The following is a 14,470-nucleotide window of genomic DNA, read 5'->3' on the forward strand; positions in this document are numbered from 1 at the left end:
TGGTGAGAGAGATGAGGCGTTAGCCAGAAGGAAGGTGTGTTTGTCTTTACTGGGCTTGGGTATGGGTATGACAGTGGCTTCAGACCAGCATCTGGGAAACGTGCTCTCTGCCCAGATGCAGACAAAGGAAAAAATGCTTGCCTGCAAGAGAAAGGTGCTGCAACATCTGAACATGAAAATAGTCCGGCCTTGGGTGAAGGATCAGGATGGAGTGAGAGCATGATCTAGCTCCCTCACAGTAAAGGCGGCATTGTAGCACTCATGATTCTGAGAAGAGAAGGGTATTGCCTGGGCCTCCCCCTCTCATTTCTGATGGATGAAGGCAGGGTGATAGTGGGAGGAGCTCGAAATCTCCATGAAATGGAGGCCCAAGGTTTTGGAGATAGCAATAGTGTCCATGATGACATCATCTGCTACTGACAAGCCTGAAATTGGGGAATGGATCTTGGACTCAGAGAGCCTTCAGAGGTTGGCCCACATGACAGAGGAGGAAGTGGAACATCTGTTTATAATGAATGCATTTTGCCATTGTAGGATGATGGTTAAAAATGTGGAGAGCACGTCTCCACGCGTAGATCACATTGTGGCATGCCTCAGTCCACCAAGGGACTGGGACACAGGGTGGTAAAGAGGAAGTGCGAGGAATGGAACATTTTGCAGTGGAAAGGATAACGTTTGTAAGTTATTCCACCTGGTTCAATGAAGCTTGCCAGGGATGAGTGACACTACAAGTCAGCCTTAGTAAGCTGTCATTTAAGTGTGCACAAAGGTGGGGCAGGAGTCAGCAAACAGATAGCACATGGGAAATTGTCACTTGAATAGGTGTCAGAAAGAATGGACCACTCAAGATGATGGGCAAGCTGGGCAGTGCAGAAGGATAGGTCCAAATGGGAATAGCTGTGTGAGGTATCAGACAGGAACATGAATGCTCCTGTGTTAAGGCAGAAGAGGTTAAGTTGATTAAGAAGGTCAGCCAAGAGGGTACCTCTCTGACAGGTTCTGGGAGAACCCCAAAGGGGATGGTGTGCATTCAAGTCACTGAGCAGCAATAAGCTGGAGGAAGTCTGCCCTGGTGACGTCAGATGACGGAGGGGTATAAATGGTAAAAAGGGAAAAGGTCACATGAGAAACGAAAAGGTGAACTATAACAGCTTGAAGACAGGTAGTCAAGGAGATAGTAAGAGGATAGACATGCAGCATGGAAGGGAAAAGATGGTGCAAAGGCGGGGGCCCTGTGGTAGCCAAGCACGAGCCTGCCAAAGAGTGACAAGCCCCCTGGGGGGTAATACTAGATTGATGTCTTTGTCTATGTGGTGGGGCAGGTTGCACTAGAGTGCTGTCAAAATTCAGCACAATATTCATGAACTGAATTTGCACTTATTTCAGTCTGTTCAGTGTGAATTTTTGTGTCTTATGACTTTGTTAATTGAGAAATTTAATCACTGATCAATCTTCCCCTATTTTATCTTTTTATTTGTGCTGTCACCACTATTCACAACACTGCAGATGCAAACAACAGTAGTCTGTTAAGCAATAGTTAAAGCTCAGCACAGGATCAGACACAGTTCTAAACATACATGACTTGTCCTTTTACAGGGTGTATGATGATATGAAAATTTGTTTCACTTACCCACCATATCCAAATGGCTTCTCACTACAGTTCTTTTGAGTCTTTCATAAGGCAGGCTTTGAAGACTTATTTCTAATGCACCATGCTGACTTTTTAACCTGGAATATAATAATGTTTTTAATCCATCCAGATTTATGACATGATGCACTTGAACCTTGACTGGCAAAATTAATCATAGGTTAACTAATGTACACAAGAAAATAGGCAACAAAAATACTGGTCAATGTAATTTTGATATTTACTTTAGTTTATTCTAAATCAGATTCAGATGACTATAGCAAATTAACTGATTTATCACTCACATTCTTATTGTACCATATGTGTGAGTAATTAACTGATCTTCACAGCTTTGCTCACAAGTACACAGAAGTGCATTTTTAGAACTTTCCTTGTTTCGGAGTACAGATAAATATGCATGATGATCACTTATGCAGACAATCCCTGATAGGTTACAGACTCTTTCTGAAACAAAAAAATACTGTTTTTGATATCACAAAGCACAATTACATTGCAGGAGCCATATATTTAAAAAAAAAAGTATTGGAAGTTTTGAAAAGGAAATGAGCATAAAAAGCGATCATGAGTACCTGAATTAGAGAAACCAAAATACAGCATTCCTTTTTGTCCAGATGATATTGGTGATACATAATGGCATGGACCTCTTGAGATAGTAAAATCATTGAAGAGGCTTTCTAATTTATGACAGGTCAACCCCTGCCCTCATTTTGCAGAGACTGATTGGATTTGGGACCAAGGCATGCATATTTCACTAATTGGCATTCTAAATGTGCTCAGTAGGATACATGTGTAAGTAAGATAATTGTAGTGATGTGGAGGGAGGGATGGGAAGGAGAGAGAGGGGGGGGGGATGAAGCAAAACAGCCTGCTGAAAGTACAGATTATCTGCTGTGTGCTGTAAGCTGATAAATGAATGCACATAGTTCTTGTCAGTGAGAGATAATAACAGATATTTCAGGAAACCAGTTATATCCCATGTAAACATTCATCACACAAAAATATTTCCACTAGCCATCTGAATAGTACCTTGTTGGGGATATGTCTCCCGTATGATTCTACACAGACTCATGCCTTGCCATCTGTATGTATGACGAGAATTTTGTATTTTCATTATCAGCGTAGAATTACTCTGGGATTAATAGATAATGCAGGTCACAATCTTTTGCATAAGAAAAGCCGTTTTAATTGAATATCCAATGAACCTTTAAAGTCAATTGAGCTTCAATCCATAAGAAAGCCTGTAACATTTTTATTTGGCAACATGGACAATATGCACTGGATAATGGAAATGTATTTTCCTTAACTCATAAATGAGATAACAAATACAGACTGACACCACTCTATTGTCAAGGTAAAAAATAAAATAAAATTTTGTAATAGGAAATATGGATAGTGTTAGAGACTTTACCAGCAACTACAAACTACTGAGCAGAATGTTCCAACACAGGGTGGCCAGTTGGTCCTTGCTCATGTTTTGGTAGTAGTCATTTACTGGTGGTCAGGACCATGCAAATTTCTATGCATTGATAGCAAGAAAATTGCATATGGCTAATTTTACAAGTAGCCTTGCCCCTATTACATAGAAAATAACAGTGACAGGGCTCTATATGGATATGATAGGGAGATATACTGGGAAGGGTGGGAAATAACCCATGAAGCAGAAGGTTATGAGCTGATGTTGGTCTGAGATGGAACTTCCCAAAAAGATAGATTAAAATATATTTTTCAGTAATATGTTTCAGAATGTAAATTATTAGGAATCATTTCAAATATTTTCACATTGATTTCAATAACAACAATGGATGTTTTTAGAATTGTTGACACATACTGGTGGACTTGAGACTGTACCTTGAAACAATGATTAACTCCATGTAGCAGAGATTTGTGTGTATGGCTTCTACAGAGTACAACTCTTAATGTGCTTCCAGAAGTTTCAAGAAGCTCAGACTAGGGGAGCTGTACCAGACTTAATATGATTTTCATAGTTCACTGCTTATGATGAAGGGGAATCAACAGAGTGACTGAAATATAACTCTTAAAATTCTGTCTCTGTACCTCTCTATTACAGTTTTATGCATAAATAATGTTTCAGTAATGTTAAAGATATATTTTTATTACTGGCATTGGCAGTTCTATCTTATGTATTGATGGCATACTACGTTTGTAAATGTCTTTCTATAGTGCACTAAAATACGACAGCATAAACGTCACCACCTAGTTTCATGAACGATTAGTCCAAAAGTTTGAAGACTGTATTAATACAAAATAGAGAAACATTAAGATGGTGTTTTTGCATCAATTCTAGTTACTTTGCATGTAATCTCTATGTAGCACCGACTTGGGATTTTGTATACTGAAAAGCTTGTTTATTTCGTATGTTGCCTTTTGCTTTTGATACTTCTGTGTAATTGTCAAAGTTAAGTATTGTCTCTTTACATTTTGTAATAAAACTCATTGATTTGGTTCAATGTGGTCTAGTGATCTGAATAAGAAGGCTTACTATACACTTCATATTTGTTGATGAGTGCAGAGACATATTAATTGACAATAAGGCTGGAGACATAATAATTACACCGCACAGAACTGTCATACAATCAAATGAAATGGTCAGAAAAGTTCTCCTTTCAGAGCTTGTTCAGTGTGTGCATCACAGTGGTTTGAATGTCAGTTATGCTGTCAAAGCACTGACATTTCATGTGAATTTCTGCACACCGAGTCTTGTCGCTGGTGGTGATTTTTCCAGAAAAGAACTATTGATCTTTTGCATTCTAGCCAAGTCATAGCAGTCATCCATGTATCATTGTTTTTGTTTGGAAATCAAGGTGGTTGGGACAAACTTTATGCACACTTCTCTTTTCTTCAAAATATGCTGCAGGTGTCTCTAGTAGATTTATTTATTTATAGATAATTTTGTTATGCATCTTACAGCCTTCATTTATAGCTTTAGTGCTCTTAGTATGTACAAATTTGCATAATTCCACTACACCAGGATAACATATGAAATTTGTGATTGAACTAGCCCATAGACCATTAGCAGTGTTTTTGTGGTTATTGTCCTTGACATTTTTCTCATTAGAAATGTACTTAAACTCACTTTATGACAAATCTTATGTATATGTTTCTTCCATGTCAAATACCTATCCACTGACATGCGCAGGGATTTATAAGTTTCTGCCTCTTTTAGAAGCAAGTCTCCAAGCTTAACAGTAATATTGTTCAAATTAGGTATTTTCTTTGCATGTATTTGCAAATATGTATTTTTTTTACATTTATAAAAAGGTTATTTCCTCTAAAATAATTGTTTTCATTTTCCATGTTTAGAGAAACTTGCTTTTATGTAATCTGTTGAAACGGTACATAAAACAAATGAAGTGTCATCTGCGTGTGTGACATTATTTCTACCTGCAGTACTATTTTTGGCATATCATTTACATATAATTGAACACTGCCTGCACACAACAGACTGGTCAAATGCATAGCTGTTTATAGTTGTTAATTAAAACTGCCACCCTACTTACTGTGCTGACATCACTTATATGCCAGGAATAAAATCAGTTTTGGAACTTTTCGGATGAATGATGTAAGAATGCTAAATGTGTGCTGTTACTTTCAGTCGCTCACAAGTCCCTTGCTTGCTAATAGCTTGCTTGATAAAGTTCATTATTTGCAACTTATTTTTGTCAATGGATGTGCACAAGATAGAACTAGGCAAAACATCTACTTTTGAGACATAACTGAAAGGCACAAGAAAGTCAGTAGGACCTTACGGCACCCAAGAATCTGAGTGCACTGGTAAAAGATTGGCAGTGTTCCCCAATTTTGAAAATACAAGCCTCCTATGGTTATGAGTAAGATCACCTCATGGACAGACGTAGTTTGGGAGTGTGGGTGAGTTTGTGAGGATTTATAAGGACAAATAAGGATAAGGGATTCATAACACAGATTCATGAGAGGTACTCAGGTACTTGCAAATATGATGTGTCATATTGTTTAACTACAGAACATTTAAGAGTATCATAGAAAGACCAGACCTCCCCAGTTCCTATACAATGCAATAACACAGACTAATCAAAATAGAACTTCTAAACAATACTACCGAATGGTGCAAATGTTATCATCTGGAACACTTTTGAAATTTGGAAAAGTACATTAGATGGAAATTAAGAATGCAATGATCCTAAGATAAAAAATGAAATAAAATTGTTGTTATATGTATCTACATCCATACTCTAAAAATCTCTCTGAAATGCATGGCAGAGGGTATTATCCATTGCACCAAATTTCAGGGTTTCTTCTCATTCCATTCACTTACAGAGAATAAGCACAATGTCTGCTTATGCTGTGATTAGTCTAATCTAGTTACTGCAGCCACCATGGGAACAATATTTAGGGGATTGTTGTATATTTTTAGATCACTAACTAGCTTTTGGTTCTTGAAACTTTCTAAGGAGGCTTTCGCATGATAATTGTAGTCATCTTCAAGCATTTTGTAGTCCAGGTTTGGTTTTTCACCTTTTCTGTGATGCCCTCCACGAATGAACCAACCTGTGATCATACATGATGCTATTTTTTTTACATATGCTCAATATTCACTGTTAGATTGATTTGTCATGGCCCCCACACACTCGAACAATATTCCAAGATGGGTCATGTCGTATTTTGTAAGCAATGTCCCTTGCAGACAGAGAGCATTTTCTCAGTATGAACCTACTTTGCCTGAAATCTAGTCTATGCGATCATTACATTTTGTATTGCCATAAGTTGTGACTCCCAGGCATTTGCAACAGCCAAAAGATTCTACCTCATTAATAACACTGGTCAACAAGATTTTTGTTACAAAGAATGTGAAAGATGTTCTCTGTTAAGTAGTGGGTGCTGAATTCGAAAAAGAAATCTGTTTTTGTCTATAAGACTCAGTTTTCTTGTGACAAGCTACATTCTGCCCATCAAAATCCTTTGAAATGTCGAATACTGGGTATTCTACTATGGCTTAACTGAAATGTTATACAGATTTAATTGTAGGAAAATAATCCATATATGTGGAATGAATTACAACATGTGATGCAAACTTTAGAAATCTACTTCCAGGAAATAAAGTTGGTGTGAGAGCACTGCCAATGGATCATGCTTGAACATGTAGAATCATGCTTTGTTTTTTGCCACCTGCACCTCTACATTCAGAGTGTTGATAATTAATGGAGGTGACTGGTTATTGCAAGTACCTGAGTACCTCTCATGAATCTGTGTTATGAAAGTTCATAAAAGTTTGTGGCATGTGTTAATTCAGAAGAACAAATGTCTTGTATCTATGTAAATAGAGCAAAGTCTGTTTGTTATATCTGTAGAGTGTTAACTCTGAAATCGCAAAAAGGGACTCTTACTTCTCTTGTAAAGAAATTCTATGAACTTTATTTCAAATGTAAGATTGGCAATCAGGATGAGGATTCCCCCTACATTTTCTTTTTGTCATTTGCTATGCTTCTGTTAGATTGGTAAAAAAAGATCAAGTTGTATCTCCTTAGCCGTTTCCAAGGTTTGGAGAGAACCAATGGACTACACAAAAAATTGTTATTTGTGTCTGATTAAAATAGATCTAATCACCTCAGAAATAAGAAAAACTGTTCAATATATGAATTTAACACCTGCTATAAGGCCTGTATGTCACTGTGAAGAATTTCCAATACTAATGCCTCCTGAAAATATGAAAGTAAGATGGCAAATACAGTGACAAACATGCAGACAACAATAAAGAAGATATGCTAGCTCACCCAAAATTTCAATGCCACATAAATCAAATGAGCCACTCCTGTTGACTCAAGGGTTACATCAACATTGCTCGTTATTTAAATTTGTTGAAGCAACCGGCTGAGCTTTAAGCTTCTTGATTGAAAGGATGCAGTCTTCTCTGTGATATGAAAGTGGGTGTTCCTCCTGACAGCAATGCTGTTTTTTTGAATATTTCTCTGAGAAATGTGACATGATTCTTTGTTATGATACAGATTCCTTTTTGAAGACTTTTGGCCATGATATCAATGTAAATGAATGGCCTTGTATGTAGATTCCAGCTATGTTGGTCTGAAAGCAACACTTCACCTCAAATTTCCTTCTGTTTCAATTGTCAATTTAGTTCATCTGGAGAAGACATGTGAGAGCTATAAAGTGCTATTCACACTTATCCAGAATGAGAAATACATATGGCGTATATATGGAGAGCTAAAGATAATTGGCGTGCACCTCAGGCTCACAAACCACTTCTAGTGTAACCATTTACAAAAACCATTATTGCATATAAACGAAGAGCAGTACAGAATTTCTAAAATTAGATCTGGATTCAGGGGCAAATTACCTTCCAGAAACAGTCTGTATTGTTTAATAATAAGTTATTGCATCTACAATTACTTAAGTATATAAAAAATATTCACATCACTGCTTTTAGCAAATAACTGCTTGTCTTCAGATATGCTTAATCCACAAAAAGCTCTATGCAGACAATGAATTTCATCACACAATAAAAGAGTATTTTCATTGGCTTTATGATGTTCAAGTGCCTAACTATATTTGTTTGTTTGTATGAAAATTTTTGTGACTTACGCATGTCTGAAGATGGCAATTATTGTCAGAGTCTGTAATGTCAATATGTTTTATATATTTAAGTGATCACTGACATAATAAATTATTGTACAAACATTACATAGGCCACGTACTTTCAGTTGGCAACATGTAAATATTTTAAAAAGAAGTATATATTGTTCTTGCATTGAACCAAAATAACTAATGAACACATAACGGATTGAACATGGGAAAAGTAATTTATGGTACAATCTTACTAATAGAAGAGATTGTGAAAGTGTGTGGTGTAAAAATCATGGAGGGAGACCAAGGCTTGAACACAATAAGCAGGTTCGATTTGATGTGGGCTGCAGGGACACCCACCCACCCACGGCCACCCACCCACCCGCTCACCCACCCACGCACTCACCCATCCACCCCCCCCCCCCCCCCCCCCCCACACACACAGAGAGAGAGAGAGAGAGAGAGAGAGAGAGAGAGACGGTGCACGCACACACGTGAGAAGACATTGAAAGAGATATGCATGCTGACCCAAAATTTCCAGGCCACATAAATCAAATCAACCATATTTTTTATCTCAAGAGAATCTCAATGATCTTGCTCATGTTTTAAGTTTGTGAGAAGGGGAGGACAGGAAGACTAGGGTTTAATGTTCCACTGACACTGAGATCATCAGAAAAAGAACATAAGCTTGGAATATTTCAAGGATGAGGTAGGAAACAGGTCATGCCCTTTCAAAGGAACCATCCAGGCATTTGCCTGGAGCAATTTAGGAAATCGTGGAAAACTTAAAATCAAGATGGGTGCACATAAATTTGAATTATCATCCTCCTGAATGCAAGTCCAGTTTATTAAACACTATGCCATTGCACTTTCTTAAAAAAAACAAAAAAAAAAAAAAAAAAACAAAAAAAAAAAAAAAAAAAAAAAAACACAGTATTGAGTCTTTTATGAAAACTTTCACCATGATTCATTCAGTGTCACTTGTTCGTAGATTTCAACAATTTTAACATGAAATAGTATAAGAACTTTAAGCTACTACTCACACTTATCCAATATGAGAGATACATATGGTGTATATTTGGAGATCTTAAGTTAACTGCAGTTCTTCTTGATCTGTAGCTCAGAATCACAAAGCAGTGTTATTGTAAGTATTAACAAAAACCATTATTCCATCAAAACTTAGACTAGTAAAATAATTGTAAAATTACATGTGAATTCAGGAGTGAATTATCTTCCAGAAACAACTTATGTTGCTCTTGTAACTGATCTGGAATAACTAACTAGCAAATACTGAATCAAATTGTGAAATAAAGAAATTTATGGTAAAATTAAGCAAAAAGAATGAACCAGTTAATAGGACACTGCCTGAGGCATCAAGAAACTATCAGTTTGTTAGTTGAAGGAAGTGTGTTGGGTAAAAACTGTAGTGAGAGACCAGGGCTTGAATCAAATGTATGTGGTTGCAGTAGTTACACAGAGATGAAATGGCTTGCACAGGATAGATTTGTGTGGAGAACTCCATCAAACCATTCTTCAGACTGAAGATCACAATAACTACAACTAATATGATACTTGTATAGTATTCCTCACGTTGTTCTTCATCATAGATAACTGCATCATCCACAAAAAGTCTCAGGTGACTTTTAATATTGCCTGATAAGCCATTAACAAACAATGTGGACAGTCCTAACACACTTCTGAGGTTCACACTTGAAATTTATTTTACATCTGTTGATAAATCTCCATCCACCAAGAATGGCTGAAAGCAAGAGGAAACTACAGTCATTTTCCCTGGTGGGCATGCAGCTCTACTGTATGGTTAAAGGATGATGGCATCCTCTTGGACAAAATATTCCACAGGTAAAATACTTCCCTATTCAGATCTTCAGGTGGGGACTACTGAGAAGGATGTTGTCATTATCAGAAAAAACAAAACTGGCATTCTGCATATCAGAACATCCCTTAATTGGGTAGGTATGTTAGAGAACTTAAAGAGGGAAATGTATAGGTTGAATTTAGACATAGTGGGAATTAATGAAGTGGTGACATATGGCAGGAAGAATATGATCTCTTACCACATGAGTACAGGTTATAAAAGTAGAATCAACTAGCAGTAATGCAAGAGTAGGTCTAATAATGAATAAGAAACTGGAAAATTATTAAAACAGAAATAAGATCTAAAAATAAGCACAACAATAGTCCATTCCAACCAGACACCTTAAATGCACAGTTTACCAGTTCTGGCTCAACTAAAAGTCTCACTGGAGATGCAAATAAAGCTGAAGTTTTGCTCCCATCTCTGGGTAGTAACTGACCTGACAACCTCTGCTGGTCTCGTGTATCTTACACACAAGTTAGTGAAACAATTGTGAAATTCAGTGGCTTAGGAGCAGAAGATTTCTGTGGACTCTCAAATAATGCAATTAAAAATATAAATCATCAGCAAAATATTTCATAAATGAATCTTTTCAAATCACCTGAAAATTATTGTAAGCTAGGTGATAAAGCATCCCCTGGTAATTATACTCTCATCTCACTCATATTAATAAAATAAAAAATAATAGAAAATCCTACACACAAACAATTGGACCAGCTTTTCAAACAAACCTACTTAGCTTCTTAGAATACAGTTTCAGATCTCATCTTTCCATCAAAGAAGTTGGGACCATTATTACAAAAATATATGATTATTTTGAGAGTAAGGAAACAATTTATGCAACTCTTTTGGATTTGAACAAAGCTGTTTCCTGCAGTTTACTTATCAGAAAGCTCCAGTACTATAGAATCAGAGAGAATGCTAATCATTCATTACCTAATCATTCATTACATTTACATACTTAAAGGACAGCAGTTGTGTGATGTAAATATATACTTAAGCAGTGTTGTGTATACAAGGACTTGCCATTTAGGGAAGACAAAACTAAAGCCTTATGAAAAACAGACTATGATTTAAAATAACAAGCAGGGATGTATATAGGCTATATTAATTTCATTGTATTATTATTAACTTCATTATATTATTTTGTTTTGTACTTTTTTACGTATATATTGTTTGTGTCCCATTTCTTTGAAATGGCTTACATGTACCCTTGACAACATCCATACAATATTTATTGTCAACGGATGGATATATAAAATAAATAAATAAATAAAAATGATCTTCGTGTTATTGAGTCATACCTAAGCAGCAGAGAACAGTTAGTGTCTAACAATCAAATGACTTCCCTGTCACAAAAAGTGTCTAATAGGTGTGGTAATTGGTCCCTTCCTGTTTGTTATATACACAAATGATTTACCCTCATTCTTGCCAAGTGAGGCAGTATTGTACACAGATGGTATAATTCCAATTGCACAAGTTGACATAATGTAAATAAAGCAATGGATAGATGTAGTAATTGGTTCCATGCAAAGTGTTTACAATCTAATGATAAGAAAACCAAAGAATTCTTTTTCAATTTAAGTGTCTCCAATAAAGATTACAAAATAGCTAAACTGTTAGGTTTGTCGTGTCTTGTTTAAGCACACAACATAACAGTTAATTACCACAAGTAAGAGTGTCTACATCTATACTTTGTTTTTAGCTAAGAGTCAGCATGGAGAAGCAAAGGGTTTACACTGCAAATGTGAAATATTTAGCCCAAGTGACAACGCTATTTGGGGTTGAAATGTACCAAAATGAGTTGTGACTTACAGTTCACTCAGAGTGGTGGCAGTGGAAGACTAGGTGTGTCCGGTTTCCTCACAGAACTACATGTAGGTAGCAAGTCAGTGTCAGCTGTGGTGATGTCTGACTTGTGTCTGTCAGTGGATATTGTGATAGAAGAGCCATCAATATCAACACTGAAAATTTTATTGTGGCATGCTAGTACTGTGTATTGACCAACATATGGTGGTTGGACAGGTTTTCAAATAACATCATGCCAGACTAAAACCTGTTTGCATGACTTTAAGTCATAGAAAATGACTGGTTGCTGAGTTGAAAGTTGTTCTGAATTGCAGGATGTTAAGGAAAAGCCAAGGTTTCAATAATAATATTTGATGTGTCAGTAAAGAACTCTCCCAGCAACTGAAATGTATGCCCATGCACTAATTCAGCTGTTGCTGCGTTGAGATCTTCTTTGAAGGCTGCCCAGAGACCTAGTAGAACAATAGTTAGGGTGTCTGTAGCATGGCATCTGAGTGAAGCTTTTAATTCCTGATTAAGCCATTCCACAAGACCATTAGCAGCAGGGTGGTAAGCACAGATCTGAACAGTTCATGCTGAGCAAAGTTGAGAGTGATTTAAAGAGATATGACTCAAATTGCTTGCCCTGATCAGTAGTGAAACAGAGAGGAATGCTGAAGCATGGTGTACTGTCTCCTGGTTGGGATTTACTGAAAAACTGACAGAATAATTTTTGATCTTTGTGTTAGACTGAAGTGGTTCATGGTGTGGGTTGCTGTAGTCATGTCCTAGTTCATGAACCATGGGCAATGTATGAGTGGCCAATTAAGTGGTCCCGACAGTCAGGATACCAGTTACTTTGGAATAAGGCTGGGCATCTCGGACATATTCTGAGTCATGGTCACCTTTGTGCTCATACGGCAAAGACTACCAAATCCACCGGTTAGTCCCTCAACTGTTAGGGGTAAAACCCAATGCGACTTGGGGCAAGTAAGGCTAGCAACCTGCTTCCCTGGTACTTTAAATATGATGCTGGCAACAATCAGAGCAAAATGCCTCGGACCTTTGGAGGTGACGGAGTCCCACCTCTAACTGACAAACCAGGGACTCCTAAGATACGACTTGGCAGACAAATGGTAATGAGATGGGGAGCTATTAATATCAATGTTGGCTACTCTGGGAAGAAGGTAGAGCTGGCAGAGGCTGCAAGTAAGATGGGGCTGGATGTTATAGCTGTTAGTGACATTCGGGTAAGGGGTGAGAAAGAAGAGGAAGTGGGAGAATACAAGGTCTACCTGTCAGGAGTCAAAGCAGGAATAGCACAATGGGGTGTAGGGCTTTACATCAGGAAAGAAATGGAACCCAGCGTAGTTGCAATAAGGTATGTAAACGAACGACTGATGTGGATAGATTTGACAGTGTCTAACAAGAAAATTAGGATTGTGTCAGTATATTCGCATTGTGAAGGGACAGATCAAGATAAGATGGATGGTTTTTATGAGGCACTCAGTGATGTAGTTGTTAGAGTAAAGGACAAGGACAGTGTTCTGCTCATGGGTGATTTTAACGCCAGGATTGGAAATCGAACAGAAGGGTATGAAAAGGTTATGGGTAAATTAGGAGAGGATATGGAGGCTAACAGGAACGGGAAACAACTCTTGGATTTCTGTGCCAGTATGGGCTTAATAATCACAAACTCCCTTTTTAAACATATGAACATTCACCGGTATACTTGGGAAGGCAGGGGAACCAGATCTGTCATTGACTACATGATAACAGATCAGGAATTCAGGAAGGCTGTGAGGGACACATGTGTATTCAGGGGATTCTTTGATGAGACTGATCATTATTTAATCTGCAGTGAAATTGGAATTATGAGGCCGAAAGGGCAGGAGGTCAGGTCTATATGTAGGAGGATAAGAGTGGAGAAACTTCAGGATAAGGAAATCAGGCACAAGTACATAACAGCGATCTCAGAAAGGCACCAGTTAGTTGAATGTAGTCAATTACAGTCATTGGAAAAGGAATGGACAAGGTACAGGGACACAGTACTAGAAGTGGCTGAAGAATGTCTTGGAACAGTAGTGGGTAAAAGTAGGATGAAGCAAACAGCTTGGTGGAATGACACAGTCAAGGCAGCCTGTAAAAGGAAAAAGAAGGCGTATCAAAAATGGCACATACTAGAATTCAGGTAGACAGAGTAAGTTATGTTGAAGAAAGAAACAAATCCAAACAGATAATTGCAGTATCCAAGAAGAAATCTTGGGAAGACTTTGGAAACAGGTTAGAGACTATGGGTCAAGCTGCTGGAAAACCATTCTGGAGTGTAATTAGCAGTCTTCGAAAGGGAGGTAAGATGGAAATGACAAGTATTTTGGACAGGTCAGGAAAACTGCTGGTGAATCCTGTGGATGCCCTGGGTAGATGAAGGGAATATTTTGAAGAGTTGCTCAATGTAGGTAAAAATACGATCAGTAATGTTTCAGACTTTGAGGTAGAATGGGATAGGAATGATGATGGAAATAGGATCACATTTGAGGAAGTGGAGAAAATGGTCAATAGATTGCAGTGCAATAAAGCATTTG

The 14,470-nt window shown here is 37.5% G+C and overlaps 1 protein-coding gene across 1 annotated transcript in view; it reads right to left on the reverse strand.

Annotated features, from left to right (window-relative positions):
* LOC126101255 (sodium channel protein Nach-like) overlaps window positions 1–14,470 on the reverse strand; it is a 177,604-nt gene that overhangs the window by 41,002 nt on the left and 122,132 nt on the right. Inside the window, exons 7-8 of the mRNA XM_049911943.1 lie at window positions 1,933–2,092; window positions 1,631–1,728 (exon numbers count right to left, since the gene is read on the reverse strand). Coding sequence (XP_049767900.1) covers window positions 1,631–1,728; window positions 1,933–2,092 — 258 coding nt within the window. The remainder of the gene's footprint in view (window positions 1–1,630; window positions 1,729–1,932; window positions 2,093–14,470) is intronic.

The sequence above is a fragment of the Schistocerca cancellata genome, chromosome 9, assembly GCF_023864275.1.
Source record: "Schistocerca cancellata isolate TAMUIC-IGC-003103 chromosome 9, iqSchCanc2.1, whole genome shotgun sequence".
NCBI classification, from domain to species: Eukaryota; Metazoa; Arthropoda; class Insecta; order Orthoptera; family Acrididae; genus Schistocerca; species Schistocerca cancellata.